The sequence below is a fragment of the Ovis canadensis genome, chromosome 3 (genome assembly GCF_042477335.2).
Source record: "Ovis canadensis isolate MfBH-ARS-UI-01 breed Bighorn chromosome 3, ARS-UI_OviCan_v2, whole genome shotgun sequence".
NCBI classification, from domain to species: domain Eukaryota; kingdom Metazoa; phylum Chordata; class Mammalia; order Artiodactyla; family Bovidae; genus Ovis; species Ovis canadensis.
In genome coordinates this window covers 181,096,105-181,117,233 of record NC_091247.1, presented here as the reverse complement: position 1 = coordinate 181,117,233, position 21,129 = coordinate 181,096,105, and the positions used below count along the sequence as shown (strand labels likewise).

General features: G+C 40.2%; 1 protein-coding gene across 2 annotated transcripts in view; it reads right to left on the bottom strand.

Moving 5' to 3' along the window:
• The window catches only part of POLR3B (RNA polymerase III subunit B), a 115,719-nt gene that overhangs the window by 46,266 nt on the left and 48,324 nt on the right, over positions 1–21,129 (bottom strand). For both annotated transcript variants that reach the window (XM_069585244.1, XM_069585245.1), the window contains exons 14-19: positions 19,059–19,259; positions 16,651–16,813; positions 14,370–14,523; positions 10,936–11,010; positions 10,281–10,379; positions 2,825–2,952 (exon numbers count right to left, since the gene is read on the bottom strand). In XM_069585244.1, coding sequence (XP_069441345.1) covers positions 2,825–2,952; positions 10,281–10,379; positions 10,936–11,010; positions 14,370–14,523; positions 16,651–16,813; positions 19,059–19,259 — 820 coding nt within the window. The remainder of the gene's footprint in view (positions 1–2,824; positions 2,953–10,280; positions 10,380–10,935; positions 11,011–14,369; positions 14,524–16,650; positions 16,814–19,058; positions 19,260–21,129) is intronic.

Below are 21,129 nucleotides of genomic sequence, written 5' to 3'. Positions count from 1 at the left end.
GCCCTGTCTTATACACAAGGTAAGGCTCTCAAGTGTCTCTGGTCTGTGCTGTCTTGGTCTCCTTCATAGTGACAGAAAATGACTTATTTTCTCACTGTTGAATGGGAGGGGTTGGTGGTAAATTGCATATAGTCAACTTCCAGGTTAGTTAGAGTATTTAGTGAATTAATTCTGGGATACTGTCTTTCACTTTCCACATGGACTAATAGACGAAGAGCAACTAAAATATTTTGTTATAAAATCCACACAGAAACTGGGAGGATATATAAGGAATCACAAAAAGTGACTGTATAATTTTTCATCCGAAAAAAAAAAAAGAAAAGAAAATCCACACAGAATCTCTGAGCTGTATATAGTCTTAAGCAATGGCTGATACCTAAAATGGGATAGTGTGATTTTAGTTACTAGTGGTCAAGACAGCATGGAATTAAAATGACTCCGAGAAGTCCCACTCCAAGAGCTGGGTTTGCTTCAGACCTGGGTCTCTGCTCTGGTCTCCCTCTGCTGCCCTCTCTCCTTTTGCCAGTTTTCCTATAGACCTCGCTCAATACTTCTGCAGCTATTTCAGTGCCCACAGCGCAAGGTGGCCTTCTCATGTGCCAACTTTTAATATTACTTTTATCTCATGGCTTTTCTTTCCAGTCAGGTGTTTTATAATAACAAACAGTGACAAAGGCTTTTTATTATTATTATTATTACTTAAGATATTCAGCGGCTTTTGTCTTCCTAGCGTCAGCAGTCACGTCAGAGGATTGTATCCAAGGAGCTAAATGTGCAGGACCCAGGGTCAGAGCAGCTGAATACACCAACCTCAGAAAACACAGACAATGAATTGCAAATGACACTCAAAACAAAACAAGAAAAAAAACCTTCACACAGAAAACTACAAAAGAACTCTACAGACACTGAATTGGCTTTCTGTACACACTGATCCTGCTTAACTGTGTGTGGTAACTGGCCAAACGTTTTAGGTACTCAGGGCTACAAAATAAAGGCTTTTTTTTTTCTTTTTTGGTAGGAAGAGAAGTTACAAAAATAAAAATATTATTTCTTTCATTCGAGTCACTTATTTACAAAAACAAAAAGATTTGCCAAGTGGTGAGAGATACAACCCTTTCTGTTTCAATCTTCAAACACACTAAAGAGTGGCATTCGTGATGAAGTGATTAGTCTTCCGTTAATTCTGCTGAAGGTTCTACACAAAAGGTGTATTGTTTCAGCTGGGATTCACATCATGAAACAAAATGGTTTGGTAAACCCAATAGAAGTGATAGCCCTTTCAGGACACACAGGATTCAGTACTGTATATTTCAACTTGTTAGCAAGTCAGAAGCACAAGCGAGAACTCAGCCTACACTGCTGTGGAGGATGAATGGGAAACTCTAAATTGATGAGCCGCTGTTTAGATTTTCCCACTGGGAATTATTCTCAACTGTCCAGGCATTACATCATTCAGGTAAATGGTAGCAGGACAACATGCTTCTTATTTCTTTGTGGCCAACCAAAGGGCAATATAAAAACTCAAAAAGACATGCATACTCTTTATCCATAGGAGAAACAGAATTCCTTAATTGTCAAGCTAATTATCAGTAACTGAAAGGCTAACTGCATTCCAGTTGTTACCCAAAGGCAATGCAAAAACCTTTTACGGTTTCTTTATGAACCTCCTTGTAGCATACTTTAAATCAGAGATGACAAATCATATTGATGTCATAGACACAGATGAAAAGAAAATGTATTAAACTTACTAGGATTTAAATGAGTTTTTAAAAATATTAAAAAAAAAAAAGCTTATAAGCAAAACTTTTTTTTTTGCCAGTATCCTCTATATCCTCTTCAAGACAAAAATCCAAACTCCTACACATATGGCATCTCTCCAGCATGCCTCTCTGCCCATGCTATATAGCAAACACGATACAGAACAGCTGTATCAGAGTATATACCAAGACTTCCCCACACACTGCTTGCTTACATTCTCATACCTGTGAGAAATACTCAAGAGTCCTCAAGACTCAATTCAGTTCTAGTCTCCAGAAACAGCCCACTCTCTAACCTTAGGTGTTCTTTCTGCTCCTACTTCCTTAGACGCTAGCTATCAGTCTACCACAGCGCTTATCAGACTATATCCAATTCCTGGTATATTTACTGTTCTCTCCTACTAGACTGTGAACTCACTGAGGGCAGGACTCTGTCATCTCTGTATTTTCAGGTTCCAGTACTCCTGTCTGGCTTAAATTTGATGCTCAATAAATGTTATGGATGACAAAAAAATCAACGAACGAATGAAAGGAAAGAAAAGAAGAAAGAAAGAAACACAAATTCAGGAAACTGTGACACATACCGAATGTTTCAGGAGCTACAGGAGCAACTATATGGATATAACGGGCTCAGTGATCGTCATCCAGACAAGGACTAAGTACATCCTAATCAATACTGTAGCTCTTATCCCTATCGCCTTCCACTCTCCTCCTTCTACCTCCAGTTTCCACTGCTCTTTCTTCCAGCTCTCCTGGTTAATAACTTACATTCATATAGGGCTGTTCTCTTTACATTTACTACCTTGTAATTCTGTGATAGTTATTATGTATCCTTTTGTTTGGCCAAGGGAACAAGTTCAGAGAGGTTTTCTCCATTTTTGTTTAGGCTTGAGACAGGACAGGGGAACTTGCAAGCACTGCAGAATTCCACAACCTCCTGGGTTTGGTAACACGCAGGTGTGTCAGCAACATCTGACTCGGCCAAACATGCAATACTGGTGAAACATGAATCAAGATATAAGTATTCATCCAAGTGTTCAGAACCAAGTTCAAGAAGGAATTCTTACCCATGGCTTGTTTCCCCATGGCACACTGATATGTATTTCTCGGGGACTGGTTGTGATGAGGGTACGGGATCAGGCCAGCACAGACTCCAAGGAGAGTGAAAGGTTCAATCTCCAAGTGGGTGGTATCTCTATCAAGTTAATTAAGAATCAGACGTCTCAGGCACCAAGTACAAAATAAATATCTCTTTAAGGATATAAAAAATATTACTATCCAGGCCCCAGAGGGATCTAGACAATAAAATTTAAGTTTACATAAATATATATAAAAATCTATATATAAAACATATATAATAATAAAACCTCATAATAAAATTTGATGCTAGTAAAGCTGATAGGAAAAAATCCACACATAAATAAAATATAATAAAGCAAATTATTTTTTTCAGTGAAACTAAAACATGCAACTTTATTATATGAAGCAATACAGGGAGACAATATAGAATGCCTATATAAAAAATAAAACATTATTACATCCTAACTAATAATAACAATAACTAACAGTTTTAAAGAAATTACTATATATAGCATATAGAAACGCAGTATCAAGAATATCTACATGGCACAACATTGTACATCAACTATACTTCAGTTGCAGAAGGAAATGGCAACCCATTCTGGTATTCTTGCCTGGAGAATTCCATGGACAGAGGAGCCTGGTGGGCAACAGTCCATGGTGTCACAAAGAGTCGGACACAACTGAGCAACTGACACACATACTTCAATAAGTTTTTTAAAAAATTTTAAAAATAGATCTCTGTGGATGAGTGGCCTGCTTTCTCCCACTTTTCTAACTTATATCAATGAAAAAGTTGTATTATCATCTTAGAGAGAGGAATGTGTCCCCTTTAAGAACAATTACTAAGACCTGAAGTGAAAAGTTAAAGTGTTAGTCACTCAGTCATCTAGGAGTCTCTGCGGCCCCATGGACTGTACTCCCAGCAGGCTCCTCTGACCATGGAATTCTCCAGGCAAGAATACTGTAGTGGGCTGCCATGCCCTTCTCCAGGGGATCTTCCTGACTCGGGATTGAACCTGGGTCTCCTGCACTGCTGGCAGATTCTTTACCGTCTGAGCCACCACGGTATCAATACTGTAACCACTAGCTAAACATGGCTGTTGAGCACTTGAAAAGTTAGAATAGTGTAGCTGAGAAGCTGAATTTTTAATCAGTTATTTTAAATCTTTCAGTTATGCTTGTAATCACTTAAATGTATTAATCTACCTTTTCAATTGTAAATGTTATGAAATCAGATCAAGTATTTCCAATGAAAATTTAGCATCCAAATTGAGATATGGTATAACTACACACCAGATGAGACTTAGTAGGAAAAAAAATGTAAATTATCTCAATATTTTTATAATGATTACATGTTGACATGATAATCTTTCAGATACACTGGGTTAAGTAAAATTATTAAAATTAATTTCATCTGTTTCTTTTTTACTTCTTTAATGTGGCTATGAGAAAACTTAAAGTTATATGGTGACTTGCATTATATTTTTACTGGATAGCTCAGTTCTAGATACTGGCCACAAAGTAAGACTTTGCCTAGTAGATGTCAGAATCTTGATTACTTTCACAATATAATTTTGCATAAAACTCAGTTTTGGTTAAATGATAAGGCAACTGAGATACTGCAATGGGAAAGGGTAGCCAGACTGTTTTCAGGTCTTGATGAAACATCTCACATCCAGGATCTGTGGTCTCCAATGACCCTCTATCCCTCCCTTGAGTGTTTCTGAAGCACAACCTTAACTGTAATTTCAATAGTTTACAGTACTTCTGAAGAGAAGTGATTTCCAAGATAACCCAACACATCATGGAGAATTAATTGCAATGTACATGGCAAAGATCTCCCACTTATCCAGTTATCCATCTATTTATTTTTCAAAAAATGTGTACTGAATTTTGTCCCTCATTTGGTTAGAGAGCATGCTTTCTATGCAGTCTTTGGTTTTGAAGAATACACTTCTGACCTCACGACCTCGCAGAACCCCAATCCTCTCAGACACTTTAGGTCTTTGTCAGCAGAAAGGAAAATGGCTCTAGGCTTTGTTTTCTTTCTGTTTTTTTTTTTGGATAGAAAAACAGCTTATAGAAAAATTTTAAAACCAAGAATGAAACAGTTTGTTAAAAGGTACTGTTCTGTTTATATTTAATATGATGGCCAATTTGACCAATCCAAAAAACTTTTTTTTTCTTATGTAAAAATTGGGATAAGCTGAAAATGAAGAAGGTAAAGATCTGAGTTTCCTCTTTTTTCATGACAAGAACATATATAAGATTATATGAAAGTCCAAACTTTCAGTCTGGATTTGAATTTTACAAAACAGAAAGGAATTTTATAGGATTGGCCAAAAATTTACTTGGGTTTTTGTGTAACACCTTATCATTCAATATTATTCAAAATTAAAACCACTCTAAGCTTCTATACTAAACAGGAAATAGGAGACTTCCTGTTCACCGTGCATAAGGGCATTAAATTTAGCTCAAATTAAGAATAACTGACCTGTTGCTTGCAATAGCAAAAAAATTAGAAATAGCCTAAATTGTCATCAATAGTGGAACAAATTAAATAAGGTATTTATGTATAGACAACATAATCGAAAGCAATTAAAATATTTATATGTATAAATATATACACATACATTCATGTGGAAAAATATCCAGGATGATAATGTTAATAGCATTGAGTTAAAAAATCAAGATGGAGTATTACTCAGCCATTAAAAAGAATACATTTGAATCAGTTCTAATGAGGTGGATGAAACTGGAGCCTATTATACAGAGTGAAGTAAGCCAGAAAGAAAAACACCAATACAGTATACTAACGCATATATATAGAATTTAGAAAGATGGTAACAATAACCCTGTATGCAAGACAGCAAAAGAAACACAGATGTACAGAACAGTCTTTTGGACTCTGTGGGAGAGGAAGAGGGTGGGATGATTTGGGAGAATGGCACTGAAACATGTATAATATCATATAAGAAATGAATTGCCAGTCCAGGTTCGATGCAGGATACAGGATGCTTGGGGCTGGTGCACTGGGATGACCCAGAGGGATGGTATGGGGAGGGAGGTGGGATGGGGGGTTCAGGATTGGGAATACGTGTACACTCATGGCAGATTCATGTTGATGTATGGCAAAAGCAATACAATATTGTAAAGTAATTAGCCTCCAATTAAAATAAATAAATTTAAAAAAAAGAAAAAAAAATAAACTTTGTACCTGTTTTCACACACACACACAAAAATATCAAGATGCTGAAAATAATTGTAACCATGCATGTATGTTTGCATTTACCTAAAAAAAAATCTAGAAGAGTACATATTAAACCTTTAGCACTGGCTACTTCTGGAGGGTGGAGTTTGGTGGAATGGGGAATTACTTTATGCATTTCTACATTTTAATAAATATCCTAAATATGAATTACTACCACTTTTTTTCTTATTTTTAAAGTAAAATTAACTTGATGTATGGGATAACTTGGTGTTGGGTGATACTGATAATCATTTTCCTTTGCAGAGGGAGATTTGTGACACTGTATAGGAGGCAGTGATCAAGACCATCCCCAAGAAAAAGAAATGCAAAAGGTAAAATGGTTGTCTGAGGAGGCCTTACAGCTATGAAATGAAGAGAAGCCAAAGGCAAAGGGGGAAAGAAAAGATTTGAATGCAGAGTTCCAAAGAACAGCAAGGAGAGATAAGAAAGCCTTCCTCTGGGATCAATGAAAAGAAATAAAGGAAAATAACAGAATGGGAAAGACTAGAGATCTCTTCAAGAAAATTAGAGATACCAAGGGAACTTTTCATGCAAAGATGGGCACAATGAAGGACAGAAATGGTGTGGACAGAACAGAAGATATTAAGCAGAGGAATACACAGAAGAACTGTACAAAACAGAGCTTCACGACCCAGGTAACCATGATGGTGTGATCACTCATCTAGAGCCAGACATCCTGGAATGCAAAGTTAAGTGGGCCTTAGGAAGCATCACTATGAACAAAGCTAGTGGAGGTGATGGAATTCCAGTTGAGCTATTTCAAATCCTAAAAGATGATACTGTGAAAGTGCTGCATTCAATATGCCAGCAAATATGGAAAACTCAGCAGTGGCCACAGGACTGGAAAAGGTCAGTTTTCATTCCAATCCCAAAGAGAGGCAATGCCAAACAATGCTCCAACTACTGCACAACTGCATTCATCTCACAAGCTAGCAAAGTAATGCTCAAAATTCTCCAAGCCAGGATTCAACAGTATGTGAACCATGAACTTCCAGATGTTCAAGCTGGATTTAGAAAAGGCAGAGGAACCAGCGATCAAATTGTCAATATCCACTGGATCATCGAAAAAGCAAGAGAGTTCCAGAAAAACATCTATTTCTGCTTTATTAACTACATCAAAGCCTTTGACTGTGGGGATCACAACCAACTGTTGGAAAATTCTTCAAGAGACGGGAATACCAGACCACCTGACCTACATGCCTCCTAAGAAATCTGTATGCAAGTCAAGAAGCAACAGTTAGAACTGGACATGGAACAACAGACTGGTTCTAAATCGGGAAAGGAGTATGTCAAGGCTGTATATTGTCACCCTGCTTTATTTAACTTATATGCAGAATATATCATGAGAAATGCTGGGCTGGATGAAACACAAGCTGGCATCAAGATTGCCAGGAGAAATATCAATAACCTCACATATGTAGACGATATCACACTTCTGGCAGAAAGCAAAGAAGAACTAAAGAGTCTCTTGATGAAAGTGAAAGAGGAGAGTGAAAACGGTCTAAAACTCAACATTCAGAAAACTAAGATCATGGCATTTGGTCCCATCACTTCATGGCAAACAGATGGGGAAATAGCGGAAACAGTGACAGACTTTACTTTTTGGGGCTCCAAAATCACTGCAGATGGTGATGCAGCCATGAAATGAAAAGACACTCGCTCCTTGGAAGAAAAATTATGACCAAACTAGACAGCTTATTGAAAAGCAGAGACATTACTTTGCCGACAAAGTCCGTCTAGTCAAAGCTATGGTTTTTCCAGTAATCATGTATGGGTGTGAGAGTTGGACTATAAAGAAAGCTGAGTGCCGAAGAATTGATGCTTTTGAACTGTGGTGTTGGAGAAGACTCTTGAGAGTCCTTTGGACTTCAAGGAGATCCAATCAGCCCATCCTAAAGGAAATCAGTCCTGAATATTCATTGGAATGAATATTCCAAAACAAATGAATATTCCAACTGATGCTGAAGCTGAAACTCTTAATACTTTGGCCACCTGATGTGAAGAACTGACTCATTGGAAAAGACCCTGATGCTGGGAAATATTGAAGGTGGGAGGAGAAAGGGGACGACAGAGGATGAAATGGTTAGATGGCATCACCAACTCAATGGACATGAGTTTGAGTAAACTCCAGGAGTTGGTGATGGACAGGGAGGCCTGGCACGCTGCAGTCCATGGAGTCACAAAGAGTTGGACACGACTAAGCAAGTGAACTGAACTTGTAGCAGTAAGCAAAACAGACAAAATCCCTGCCTTCATGAAGCTTCTACTGGAGGGAGATAGACAACACACAGATGCATCAATAAAATGCACATTTTACAGATTTTAAGATTTAAGCACTAGAAAAATAAAGTTGTGAACGGGGTGGACCAAGGAAGGGCTTCTACTTTAAATAGGGTGGTCAGGAAAACTCCCTGAGAAGGTGGTGCCTGAGTGAAGACCTGGAGAATGTGAAGGAGTGAGCCATGCAAGTAGGTGAGAGCATTTCAGGCAGAGGGCTTGGGGCAGGAACGTGAAGACGAGGCCAGCGTGGTCAAAGCAGAGTGAGGGAGGAGATAACACAGCGGCAGATTCCGTGTAGGAACGTGAAGGCCTCTGCAACGACTGCAGAGGGAGGGGGGGAAGCCACTGGGAGGTGGTGGTGGGGGAGGGGGTTGAGAAGAGCAGTGATGAGAGCATTCTGATCCTTGAAGAATAGACTATGTAAGAACAGGTGCAAACCTAGTCAGATGCCTTTTGCAACGGTCCAGACAAGCAATGGCAGTGGCCTCCAATGGGGGAGTATGTGAATGAGAGCTCAAATTCTGAGTATACCTGGAAAGCCCACATGGTGTGTTAAGTGATTAGATGTTAGGTGCAGGGCAGAAGAGAAGGCAAAGCTGAAACTGAGGTTTGGGCTTGAGTAACCATGATGGAAGCTTCCTTGGCAGCTCAGGGGTAAAAAACCTGCCTGCCCCTGTAGGAGACATGGGTTTGATCCCTGGTTTAGGAAGATTCCCCTGGAAAAGGAAATGGCAACCCACTCCAATATTCTTGCCTGGAACATCTCATGGACAGAGGAGCCTGGTGGGATACAGTCTGTGGGATCGCAAGAGTCAGACATGGCTTAGTGACTAAACCACCTCCACCATATAACACTTCTCCTTTACACTCAGTCAATCTTGAAATGAGGGGTATAAAAACTGTACTTTGAGAGAGCCATACATTTAAGAATGAAAAACTGACTGAAAAGCATTATTTACTAAATTATAGTAAGACAAAAATAAAATGGTACATTTCATCTGGCAGCAGAAAGCAGAAAAGCACTTTCCTGATTGAAGACATAAATAGTTATCAGGTGGCAGTATTAACCATTTAACAATATAACTGCAAAAATTCTCATTTTAGGTAACTAGTATCTTGGCGGTTTAGTTTCTAAGTCACGTCTGACTCTTGCAATCCCATGGACTGTAGCTTGCCAGGCTCCTCTGTCCATGGGATTTTCTCAGGCAAGAATACTGGAGTGGATTGCCATTTCCTTCTCCAGGGGATCTTTCCAACCAAGGGATCAAATCCTGGTCTTCTGTATTGAAGGCAGATTCTTTACCAACTAAGCTATCAGGCAAGCCCAAAGTGGTACCTTAGCCACAAGCATCTGACAGCAAGTGATATAAATGTCTTTTAATGTATTTCAAATGGAACACAGATATTTCTAAAAATATCATTGTTCTAGAAGAAACACTGTGGACACATTAACATTTCATGTCAATACTGCACATAAGTTTAGAGATATCTTTACAGCAAAACAACATAGGGAATTTCTGCACTGACAACAGGAATTCAGATATCCACTGACAAAATCAACCCTGAGAGATAAACACACCATTACATAGCCTGACTCACTAGTTCAAGTTTTGTCAGTAATCGAAGTCAGAGAAGCAATTTCTTTTAAGAAATACACACTATGTGTAAAATGAAAAGGAAGGATAATTAAATCTCAAGATTATTTGTTAGCAGTTCTGTGATACTCTTTGGATAAGCAATGGATTATGCTTCATTATAAAACAGAATACTCCTAACAGTTCCTACTAAGAAGTTCTGTTGTGTAACAGAACTGAAGATGAAATGAGAAAAGGAGGCTGCGTCTAGCATCAGAACAGGTTTTAATTACGGCTGTTATGGACCCTACTTACTTATTAATTGTATGTTCATAGAGTGCGATGTTACAGTCATTTTCTTCATTCACATCTAAGTATTCAACCAGACTCTCATGTAAAAAATCTTCAAAATTCCTGAGAAAATATTGGTGAAATGGACACTTAAAAAGCATTTTACTGCCATATTTTATATGCAATAATGGAAGATATGTGCTTTCATTTAGCCTCAAAGCATTCTTCTCTCCCAGAAAGTACCAATACATTGGGATACTTGAAACATGTTATTCTTAGACCACAGTTATCACAAATCACCAAAACATTAGAAAAATCTGTGATTCTTGTTAATCTGGTCCTGCTTTTAAAAATACCTTCTCTGATTTAAAAAGTCCTATATGATGAGATACCCAATATCTACATTAACATAACTTTCTCCTACTACTTCATCTGTGCTGATTTACACCAACAATCTATAACCTGCATTATCTGAACTGATAAACATTTTTACTATGTCCAAGCAAGCTCACATAGAGAAGAGGTTTTTAACAGGTTGTTATATTCGGTAGAGAGGAATTAAGAGACTAAAACTGAAAATATGCTTTTCGTAAAAGCTCAGCTCAAACACCGTTACTTCCGTTTAGGTCATATAAATGAGTCTTAAGGAGACTGAGAAGTTTTGCTTTCGGCTACTTACCTATACCCCTGAGCCAGCTCTTCCATATGTTTATTTGTGACTGCAGGTTTCTGTTTCTTTACAATTATATAGGGTCTGGAAGAGAAAAGAACAGCTTGATAGCAATAGCTCAACAGAAGAATAAAACCAATAAATTCACTACAGTGAAGTGAGGGAAGCTATAGACATGTTTCTGGATTGTTTGAGGACACCAGGTATTTTTTACAAGTGTGAGAGCACAGGGGCCTATTTTCTCTTTCACATACACAAGCACATGTTTACACACAGGGTTACTTCGTCCAAGTATCTTTGGAAATATTTGGTTCTGAATGAGAAAGCAATGTGAAATAATACCTGATAAAGTCTAGCAAAAAAAAACCCCACACTTTAATACCTTAAATATCATATGTTTTTGTAAATGCACCCATCATACCAAAAATGTCTTCTGATTTCATACTGGGAATATGGAGAAGTCAGCAGTCAGAGAGACCAGTCACTGAGAAAAACAGTGGCATTTTTAGTGAAGGTCTGATGACTGTCAGCTGTCTACAGTGCTTTTGCTTCAGGATAAACCTCACTGGACGACATTAGCAGGGTACTTGAAGCTACGTACAACCAAAGAGTGAGTATGAGCTGACAGAAAATAAAGCTTCCTCACTTTGTGATTTTTACTGATATCGTGGGTTTAAGTAAGGCAGAGAGCCTCGGTCCACACGTTCTGATAGATTCACCTGTAAATGCAGTGGGAACCTGCCTCTGAGGGCTCCCCTTGTGCGAGAAACGACTACACAAAGGACGGCGCATGGCTTGGAACGTCTAGGGCTGTTGCTATTTAGACAAGCGGTTCTTGCAGAGAGGAGCCACTACGCAGCATGCACTTGTGCGCCCCACCCTCAGGTCCCCGCGCCCTTCGGGACTAAGGAGCACCTGGAGACAGTTAAGAGGAGGACTGGCACGATTACAAAAGGGGAAACAAGGTGCTGAAGATGCCTGGATGCACCTTGCAGTCCTGGCTGCTCCTCTCACCAGGGAAGCAGGAGCCCCACCCTGCCCCAGGTGGGGCTGCACTTTAGCTCAGGACAAGGGACTGAGGAGTGGGGACAGCAGGCACAGGCGAGGGAAGGGACTGCACTTAGCCACCTCAGTTACCTCTCACTTTATTCCATAAATTCTACTAATTCTTCTTGCCAGATCTATGTTGGGTCATTATAAAATCACTTCTAAAAAAAGAACTAGTTTTCTTTTTAGGCTATGCCATATTATATTGGGTGTAGTGAAACATCGTAGAAAAGAGTAATTGAGAAAATGTCAGTGTTTTCCCCACCCTTAACTGGACCATGTAAGTGGCTGTAAGTAAGTACTCTGTGTTTGCCCAGCACCCTACAAGGCACTTACCACACCTTGTATCAATCCTAGGAAGGCACTGTAATCAAGGCCCACAGACTTAAGTAATAAACTCAAGAGTCACATGAGTCAGTAAGTGGAACATTAGGATTCAAACATGGGTATAAGCTTCAATTAGGGCTTTTTGATTGCAGAGAACAGGAACCAATGCTGGCCAATTTAAGCAAAGACGGAATTTACTAAAAACTAAGAAGAAGAAAATTTTAAAGAATTTACTAACAGGCTCAAAACGTACTAGAAAAATAAGAATGAAAGAAAAAGTGCAAGGCTCAGCCTCAGAAAGAAAAGGAGCCAGAACAGTCCCAAAGATCCAGAAAGGCAGGGGGAGCGGGCAGTCTCTTGCATGCACTGCTGCCAGGATGAATCTGTTCTGACCACGTCTTGCTCTCAGTTATTCTCCTTGGGATTCAAGCTCTCTGAAGAAAGCCTGACTGGCCTGGCTTGGGTCATATGCCTGATCTTTGGCTGAGCAAGAGACAGCACCTGACTGACCAACCCAAGAAGACTGCCAGTAGGGAAGGGCAATCCTAAGGAAAACAAGGAGAGCGACTGGAAGGAGAAAGGGAGGCTGGACAGACATAGGTAAAGGCAGTCCAGGTTCCCAGCTGTCAGACTTCGCAGCTCCTGCCTCCTCCCCAACCACTGCGAGCTCGGCGACTCATGCCCTCACACCATCTGAGATCCCCAAAGAGAGACTCAGGTGAACTGAGTGAAGGCCTGGGAAACAAGGTGACATCCTCAGCCGAGGTCCCCCAAAGCACCAGACACCATGTCATATTGGTCTCTGTGTCCCTGTCTCTGACACAGCTGAACAAAACGGGCCCTAAACATCTTCCGAGTGAATACAAGGCACCTGCTCTTCTAAGGGTCTAACGTGGTGTCATCTCTTTGTGCTGCCACGTTTTCTTTCTTGCCATTCCTTAGCCTTTTTCCTTTTCTCCTTTATCCTTTAAAGCAACGGTACTCAACTCCCGCCTCTTTGTTTCCCCGAAGAATTTGGGCTTTTCTTCATTATTTATTTATTTGGCTGCACTGGATCCTAGTTGCAGCATGCAGGAACTAGTCCCTGACCAGGGATCAAACCCGGGCCTCCTGCATTGAGAGCTCCAAGTCTTAGCCACTGGACCACCAGGGATGTCTGTATGCATCCTTTAAAGCTCAGATCAGAGCACCAGAATAGTCGGTAAAATCAGGATTACTGGAGTAAAATGAATTCTAAGAACTTTCCAGTAAAAAACAGACTCCACCACTATCTGGCTTTGGGTAATTTACTTAGTCTCACCAAATCCCAGTACCTCATTTGTTAAATGAAAATAATAATCCAACCTCATAGGGTTGAATGTGGTTAAAGCCTTACAGACAGAGCACCTATTAAGATAACACATAATGGCGAGCACTTACTACTCGCATCAGTTCAGCTCAGTCACTCAGTTGTGTCTGACTCTTTGCGACCCCATGAACCACAGCATGCCAGGCCTCCCTGTCCACACCAACTCCCAGAGTTCACCCAAACTCATGTCCATCAAGTTGGTGATGCCGTCCAGCCATCTCATCCTCTGTCGTCCCGTTCTCCTCCTGCCCGCAATCCCTCCCAGCAACAGAGTCTTTTCTAATGAGTCAACTCTTTGCATGAGGTGGCCAAAGTACTGGAGTTTCAGCTTTAGCATCAGTCTTTCCAATGAACACCCAAGTCTGATCTCCTTTAGGATGGACTGGTTGGATCTCCTTGCAGTCCAAGGGACTCTCAAGAGTCTTCTCCAAAACCACAGTTCAAAAGCATCAATTCTTTGGTGCTCAGCTTTCTTCACAGTTGGTTGTTATTACTAATTATTTCTGCCTTTCCCAGCAGACTGATTTCTCTGAGGGCAGAGACTGACTCCCATTAATCTCTGAATCCCCAGTAGCCAATATGCATATTCATGAGGTGTTTGCTAACTGAATTAAATTTATCTTAACAATGAAAGAGGTTAAAGCAACTTCTAAAATAAAAACAAGTCCATTTCTTTCAAAAGTAAATAAAGAGATCTTAACTATTTCCAGCCACACACTACCTGCACAGCCTCCCTCCATCAGAGGAAATATAGACACATCGATCTGTCAGATTTGTTGAGATGGAAACAAACTCATTGATATAGCCTGCTCTTCGCATCAGTCGAAATGTATTCACCAGCTTCTTGTGATCTCGAATGACACCCAGGATGTTACCTAAGCAGAAAGAAATAAGAATGTTCAAGATTGAAATAAAAAATACATCTAATGGACTTAAAATATCTACTCAATAAAAACAATAACCAGCAGTAAGCAGTCATTTTGAAATACTGTTACTAAGCCTGCAGCCAGTCCACAAGGCTGGAGGGAGCAAGAGGGGTCAAGGGCAGCCCAGGAGACTCAAATCCAGAGTTGGCCCTACCACATGCTGACTGCATATCGCTGGTGAAGTCAGTCTGTCTCCTTATCTGTCAGCACTGTGCAGGGCCATGAACTTGGGCTCCAGAGCCCTGGAGTTGAACCCTGGCTCTATCACTTCCACTGTGGTGATGTGAGGATTAAATGAGCTGATCTCCTGTAAAGCACTTAGAACTGGACACAGCACTGAGTAATTGCTATCATGAAGCTGCTATTGTTGTCATTATCTGAGAGATGAAGCAGACAGACTTGGGCTCCCAGGGTGAGTGGGAGGATTCAGGGAGGTACTGGGTGAATGTGCAGGGTAAGGTCACATTCAGTGTGAGCTGCCAGAATTCACTGACCAGGCAGGCAGTGAACAGCCCCTTTTCCTTCCTACTAGCCTTCACAGTAGATGGTGAAGCCTCCCCAGAGCAGGAAGGACGGGGAGAAGATGTGGGGGCTGAGATAAGGACAAGCACGTGCAGCACCCCAGGCAGGGGACAGACACTCAGGCCACCAAGCCACACCTGCGGCAGCGTCTCTGGAGGACCCTGAGAGGATGGGGAGGGGTGTGAGACAGCAGCACATGGAGCTGGAGCAGAAGGAAAGGGACCCTCCTGCAGAGCCTGCCGACACTCACTCACTCAGTGGCTGAAGACAGGTCATCTCACTCTAAGGGCTGACCTGATTATTTCTGCAGAATGCCTCACATATTTAACTTGAACTTAAGGTTATTGTGTTGAAACTTGTTCCACTGAGGACACACTGGCAGCTGCCACAGGGTCTCTGCACCTTTACCTTTAGCTCTGACAGCCAAATCATCTCAGAACCTGGGTGACCCAGTCAATGGAAGAAGTGTTTGTTACCATTTTTTTCTACCTTTCAGTTAAGGTCAACCTGGGTCCGGAACTAAAGTATATTTAGGGAGTAGAGGCTTATTTAACTTATATGCAGAGTACATCATGAGAAACGCTGGACTGGAAGAAACACAAGCTGGAATCAAGATTGCCGGGAGAAATATCAATAACCTCAGATATGCAGATGACACCACCCTTATGGCAGAAAGTGAAGAGGAGCTAAAAAGCCTCTTGATGACAGTGAAAGAGGAGAGTGAAAAAGTTGGCTTAAAGCTCAACATTCAGAAAACGAAGATCATGGCATCTGGTCCCATCACTTCATGGGAAATAGATGGGGAAACAGTAGAAACAGTGTCAGACTTTATTTTTTGGGGCTCCAAAATCACTGCAGATGGTGACTGCAGCCATGAAATTAAAGGACGCTTACTCCTTGGAAGAAAAGTTATGACCAACCTAGATAGTATATTCAAAAGCAGAGACATTACTTTGCCAACTAAGGTCCGCCTAGTCAAGGCTATAGCTTTTCTTGTGGTCATGTATGGATGTGAGAGTTGGACTGTGAAGAAGGCTGAGCACTGAAGAATTGATGCGTTTGAACTGTGGTGTTGGAGAAGACTCTTGAGGGTCCCTTGGACTGCAAGGAGATCCAACCAGTCCATTCTGAAGAGGATCAGCCCTGGGATTTCTTTGGAAGGAATGATGCTGAAGCTGAAGCTCCAGTACTTTGGCCACCTCATGCGAAGAGTTGACTCACTGGAAAAGACTCTGATGCTGGGAGGGATTGGGGGCAGGAGGAGAAGGGGACGACCCAGGATGAGATGGCTGGATGGCATCACCGACTCGATGGACATGAGTCTGAGTGAACTCCGGGAGATGGTGATGGACAGGGAGGCCTGGCGTGCTGCGATTCAAGGGGTCGCAAAGAGTCGGACACGACTGAGTGACTGAACTGAACTGAACTGAGAGGTCAGTGGCAGAGAATTTGACTGCAGAATTAAAAGTATATTTGTGCTTTAAATACATAGTCAATTCCTTCCCCTTCCCCCCAAGACTGTTTAGGATCAACCTGCCTCCCCAGCAGACTCACCATTGAGGAAGACGAGGAACACGTTTGGGTAAGAGAGCTCTTCCCCACACAGTAAGCTCACATCTTCTACTCCCAAGTTACTGGCTAATTTGACAATGGGTCCATCTTCCATGTCAGTCGTGATGTGCGTCATAAGGGCCAAGTTTTTAACCAAACCACATGCCTAAAAGACAAAAGACAGTCATGTCTAAGAATGAACATGAACAACACAAAATACGCTCTGTGTCTGAATACAGCTCACCACTCTGCTGCCAACAAGGCACAGTAGTGCAGCCTCACAGGGAACACTGTGCAGGCTCATACAAAGCCTGAAGGATGCACCTACCCTTTATTTCAGAGGAACTGATACTAAAGTCACAAGCGAGGATATAAATATAGATTTAGCCACAGAAATGCTCAGGACTATTTGAACTGGAAATGATGATGGCATTATAAATGTCCCCTCCCCAAAGAAACTGATTTACCTAAACTGTTATTTCCCAACAACAGCATATCATAGTCATTAAGACGACGTTGTGTAAAAAGAGTAAAGAAAAACACTGATAACTGTGAATACATGAACATAAAACTTCTGGCATGAAATAAGAGTTAGTCTGCAAAATAACTGGCCAGTACTCTATAAGCTTCTTGGTCTTAAAAAATAAAGACAGACTGAACAAACTGCTCCAAATTAAGACACTAAGGAAACCTGACTACTGAAAGTGCAATCTTGGGATCAGAAAAAACATGATAGGACAATTGGCAAAATCTGAATAAGGTCTAGAAACTGCAATACTGTTACCAATGCTAATTTCATGAGATTGATAAATATTAATTATGTACTATAGTTACGTAAGATCACATTTAGGGAATCTAGGTATAGGACAATTGGCAAAATCTGTATAAGGTCCAGAAATTGCAATACTGTTACCAACGCTAATTTCACGAGGTTGATAAATATAATTACGTACTATAGTTATGTAAGACATCACATTTAGGGAATCTAGGTGAACGATCATGTTAACTCTCTGCACTACTTTTGGAATTTTTTTGGTATGTCTAAAATTATTTCAAAGTAAAAAGGAAATGAAAAAAAATTCTTTTAAACTTCTATACGACCAAAGAAAAAATTTTAAAGCAAACATAAAGAAGGACTTAATATGACAAATTAAGAAAAAAAAAAGCCACTTGAGACACATGTGATATTTAAAGATTACATCTTTAATTCTTAAAAACCATCTTCTGTAGTGATACACAAAACAGTTTCTTTATGAGATTAGCTGAAGCAAGCTCTGGGGAACTTGGTGTCCCAAAGCTCAAGATGCATAGACTAGGCAAATTTGATAAGCGGCACAATTTTAGCATGACTTTCCATATGGTTTAAAATAAATTACGAGAAAAATGGTAATTTCCAAAAATTATAACCCTGTATGGACTTCTATTTTTTACCTCTCCCAAGTCATAACAAATTCCTATACTTTGGAACATACATCTTTTACTTGCCCTAATTAAGTCATTTATTCATTCAGCATATATTTATGGGACCTCTGCTCAGAATGAGGCTCTGGACTAAGGAGCCTGGGATACAGTGGTGAACCTAACATGGTTCCTTCCACCAGAAGTTTACAAGCTAGAAGGAATAAGATCAAGTGAAACCACTGATAGCTAACCCAAGGAGAAAGAGCCATGACACAGAAAGTGGCTGGTGTCTTGTAAACCAATTTAAACTCCTTGGTTTAGTGTTCACGTAACTGCTTACGTTTCCTATATAAGTAAGCAGGAATCCACTTTAAGTCTTGGACTGTATGCTTCTGGATGGCTGCAGTTGTCACTTTGATGTCCTCTAAGAAGAGTCAAGGAAAATAAGGAGTTGTTTAAAAAGAGCTCCTCATGAGCAAAGGTGATGAGTCTCCCAATTTTCCTTCCTATTCTTATCCCTTAGTCATTGAGTGGTTTGACTCTTGGGATAAAATAAAACAAACAAGAAAATTCGGCCCATATGTCTCTTTAGGTGAGAAAAGAAAGTAAAAGTGTTACTCAGTCGTGTCTGAGTCTTTTGCAACCCCTGGACTGTACCCTGCCAGGCTTCTCTGTCCATGGAATTCTCCAGGCAAGAATACTACAGTGGGTGGCCATACCCTTCTCCAGGACACCTTACCAACCCAAGGATTGAACCTAGGTCTCCTGTATTGCAGGCAGATTCTTCACCTCTGGGCCACCAGGGAATCCCCTCTTTAGGTGAGCTATTAATAGTAAATCAAAGGCTTCTGGAGGTACTGTTTGGGAATGACACTGATGTTCTCACAGGCTGCATCAACACTTCTCTGGCAGATAAATGGCTGACCCCAGCGAGGATACAGCCTGGGGGAACAGGGCAGGAGCAGAACAGCCATTACCTCTGACACAGCGGAGAACCTCAGGGACCTTACCTCTCCTTCAGGAGTGTCTGAAGGGCACAGCATGCCCCACTGCGATGGCTGGAGGGATCGAGGACCGCTCACTTTTCTTGTTTTTTCGAACTGGGAAGAGATTCTCGTCATCATGCCCAGTGCAGATATATATGACAAGCGAGACAGCACCTGAGTCACGCCCTGGCGATCCATTTTAAATCTCTTTAGAGACCAATTGCCCTGGAGAGAGAGGGGAGACATGAGACTACCTCAGACCGCTTGTGCTACCTGCCATCCTGCAGTCATTCTGAGAGGCTCTGCACAGGAACTGCTTATTTGTGAAATTAGAGTCATGATATATATTCAGAAATCAAAAATCACAATTAAAATCTAGCCAAGTTACTCACTGGGGTTTTCTAGGAATTTAGTGATTATTACCTATATCTAGCAACCACCTCAGAATGCTTCAATGGATTGACATTATCACATCAGAGCAGGTATTTTTCTAAAGAACTAATCACATTCTAAACAAGCCAGTTCAACCAGAGATTTTCACTGGAAGCAATAAGCTAACTAATAGAAAACTACCAATTTCTACACATATTTTAAGGTAAAATGAGCCTGAAGATCAAAGAGATAATTTCATGTTGGAATGTGCCATTATTTGGATGCCTTCCAAAATTAGTTTTGTTTTTTTTTTTTAATTTTTTTTCCTTCATTTTAATTTACAATACTGTATTGGTTTTGCCATACATTGACATGAATCAACCACGGGTGTACATGCGTTCCCAAGCATGAACCCCCCACCCACCTCCCTCCCCATAACGTCTCTCTGGGTCATCACCGTGCACTAGCCCCAAGCATGCTGTATCCTGCGTCGGACATAGACTGGCGATTCGATTCTTACATGATAGTATACATGTTACAATGCCATTCTCCCAAATCATCCCACCCTCTCCCTCTCCCTCTGAGTCCAAAAGTCTGTTATACACATCTGTGTCTTTTTTGCTGTCTTGCATACAGGGTCGTCATTGTCATCTTTCTAAATTCCATATATATGTGTTAGTATACTGTATTGGTGTTTTTCTTTCTGGCTTACTTCACTCTGTATAATCGGCTCCAGTTTCATCCATCTCATTAGAACTGAAAATTAGTTTTAATTAGAGAAAAATATAGCAATAGGAAAAAAAAAGTCTCTAATAGCAGTTATCAGGGGAAATGAATAAGTATAGGCTTATTAATCAAGGCTAAAAATTGCACATATTCACATTAATAAATATATCTTCTTTGGTTATCATGTCAATCTTAAAATAGATTTATGTGAAATAAATCTGAAGCCTTAAATTTACTTTAAATGCATTAGAAGAACTGAAATACATTAAATATATTATTTTACACAAGCATTAATTGTACACATTAAATATTCTCAAGGATAACTTAAAGATCAAGGTTAGGAATCAAATTTTCAACTCATGGTAACATGAATTAACAGAAAATAGTATGCAAAGAAAAAACAAAGTAGAAAATAAAATGTCAAAAAATGATTGATTCAATATTTCTGATTCAAAAGGGAAGAAAATTACACCTGCTAAATAGTGGTTCTTCATTTTCCTTTTGATAATCTGATGAAGGCTATGACTGTTCTCGTGAGAAAAATGCACACAGGACCACAAATACAAATTTTTAATTCAATTTCAGGGGCGGATTCCCAGATCCCAGATTAAAATCCTTCCCAGTAGAAAAATTCATCTGTTTGAATTTAAATACATGACTTCAGAGGAGCTCCTCACAAACTAAGGTTTAGTCACTATTACAGCGAAGATCTATCACTTCAAAAACTTGAGTTTTGATAGAGTGGATAAAAGCTAAAACCTGGGAAGAAACAATGCATTACAAAGCAGAGAAACAGCAAACATGTTTATCTCAAAAGTTAACTCCTCATACTGCTCATTCAGTTAAGTCCTTGTATGCTCTGAATGAGAATGAACCCAGTAAACTGATTCAAGACCAAAAAGAGCAAGGAAGATAAACACTCAACACAGAACTAAGCAGCTGCTGGCAAAGAAGAAATAGATGGGGATGAAGTCAAAACATTCAGCAAGATAATTTT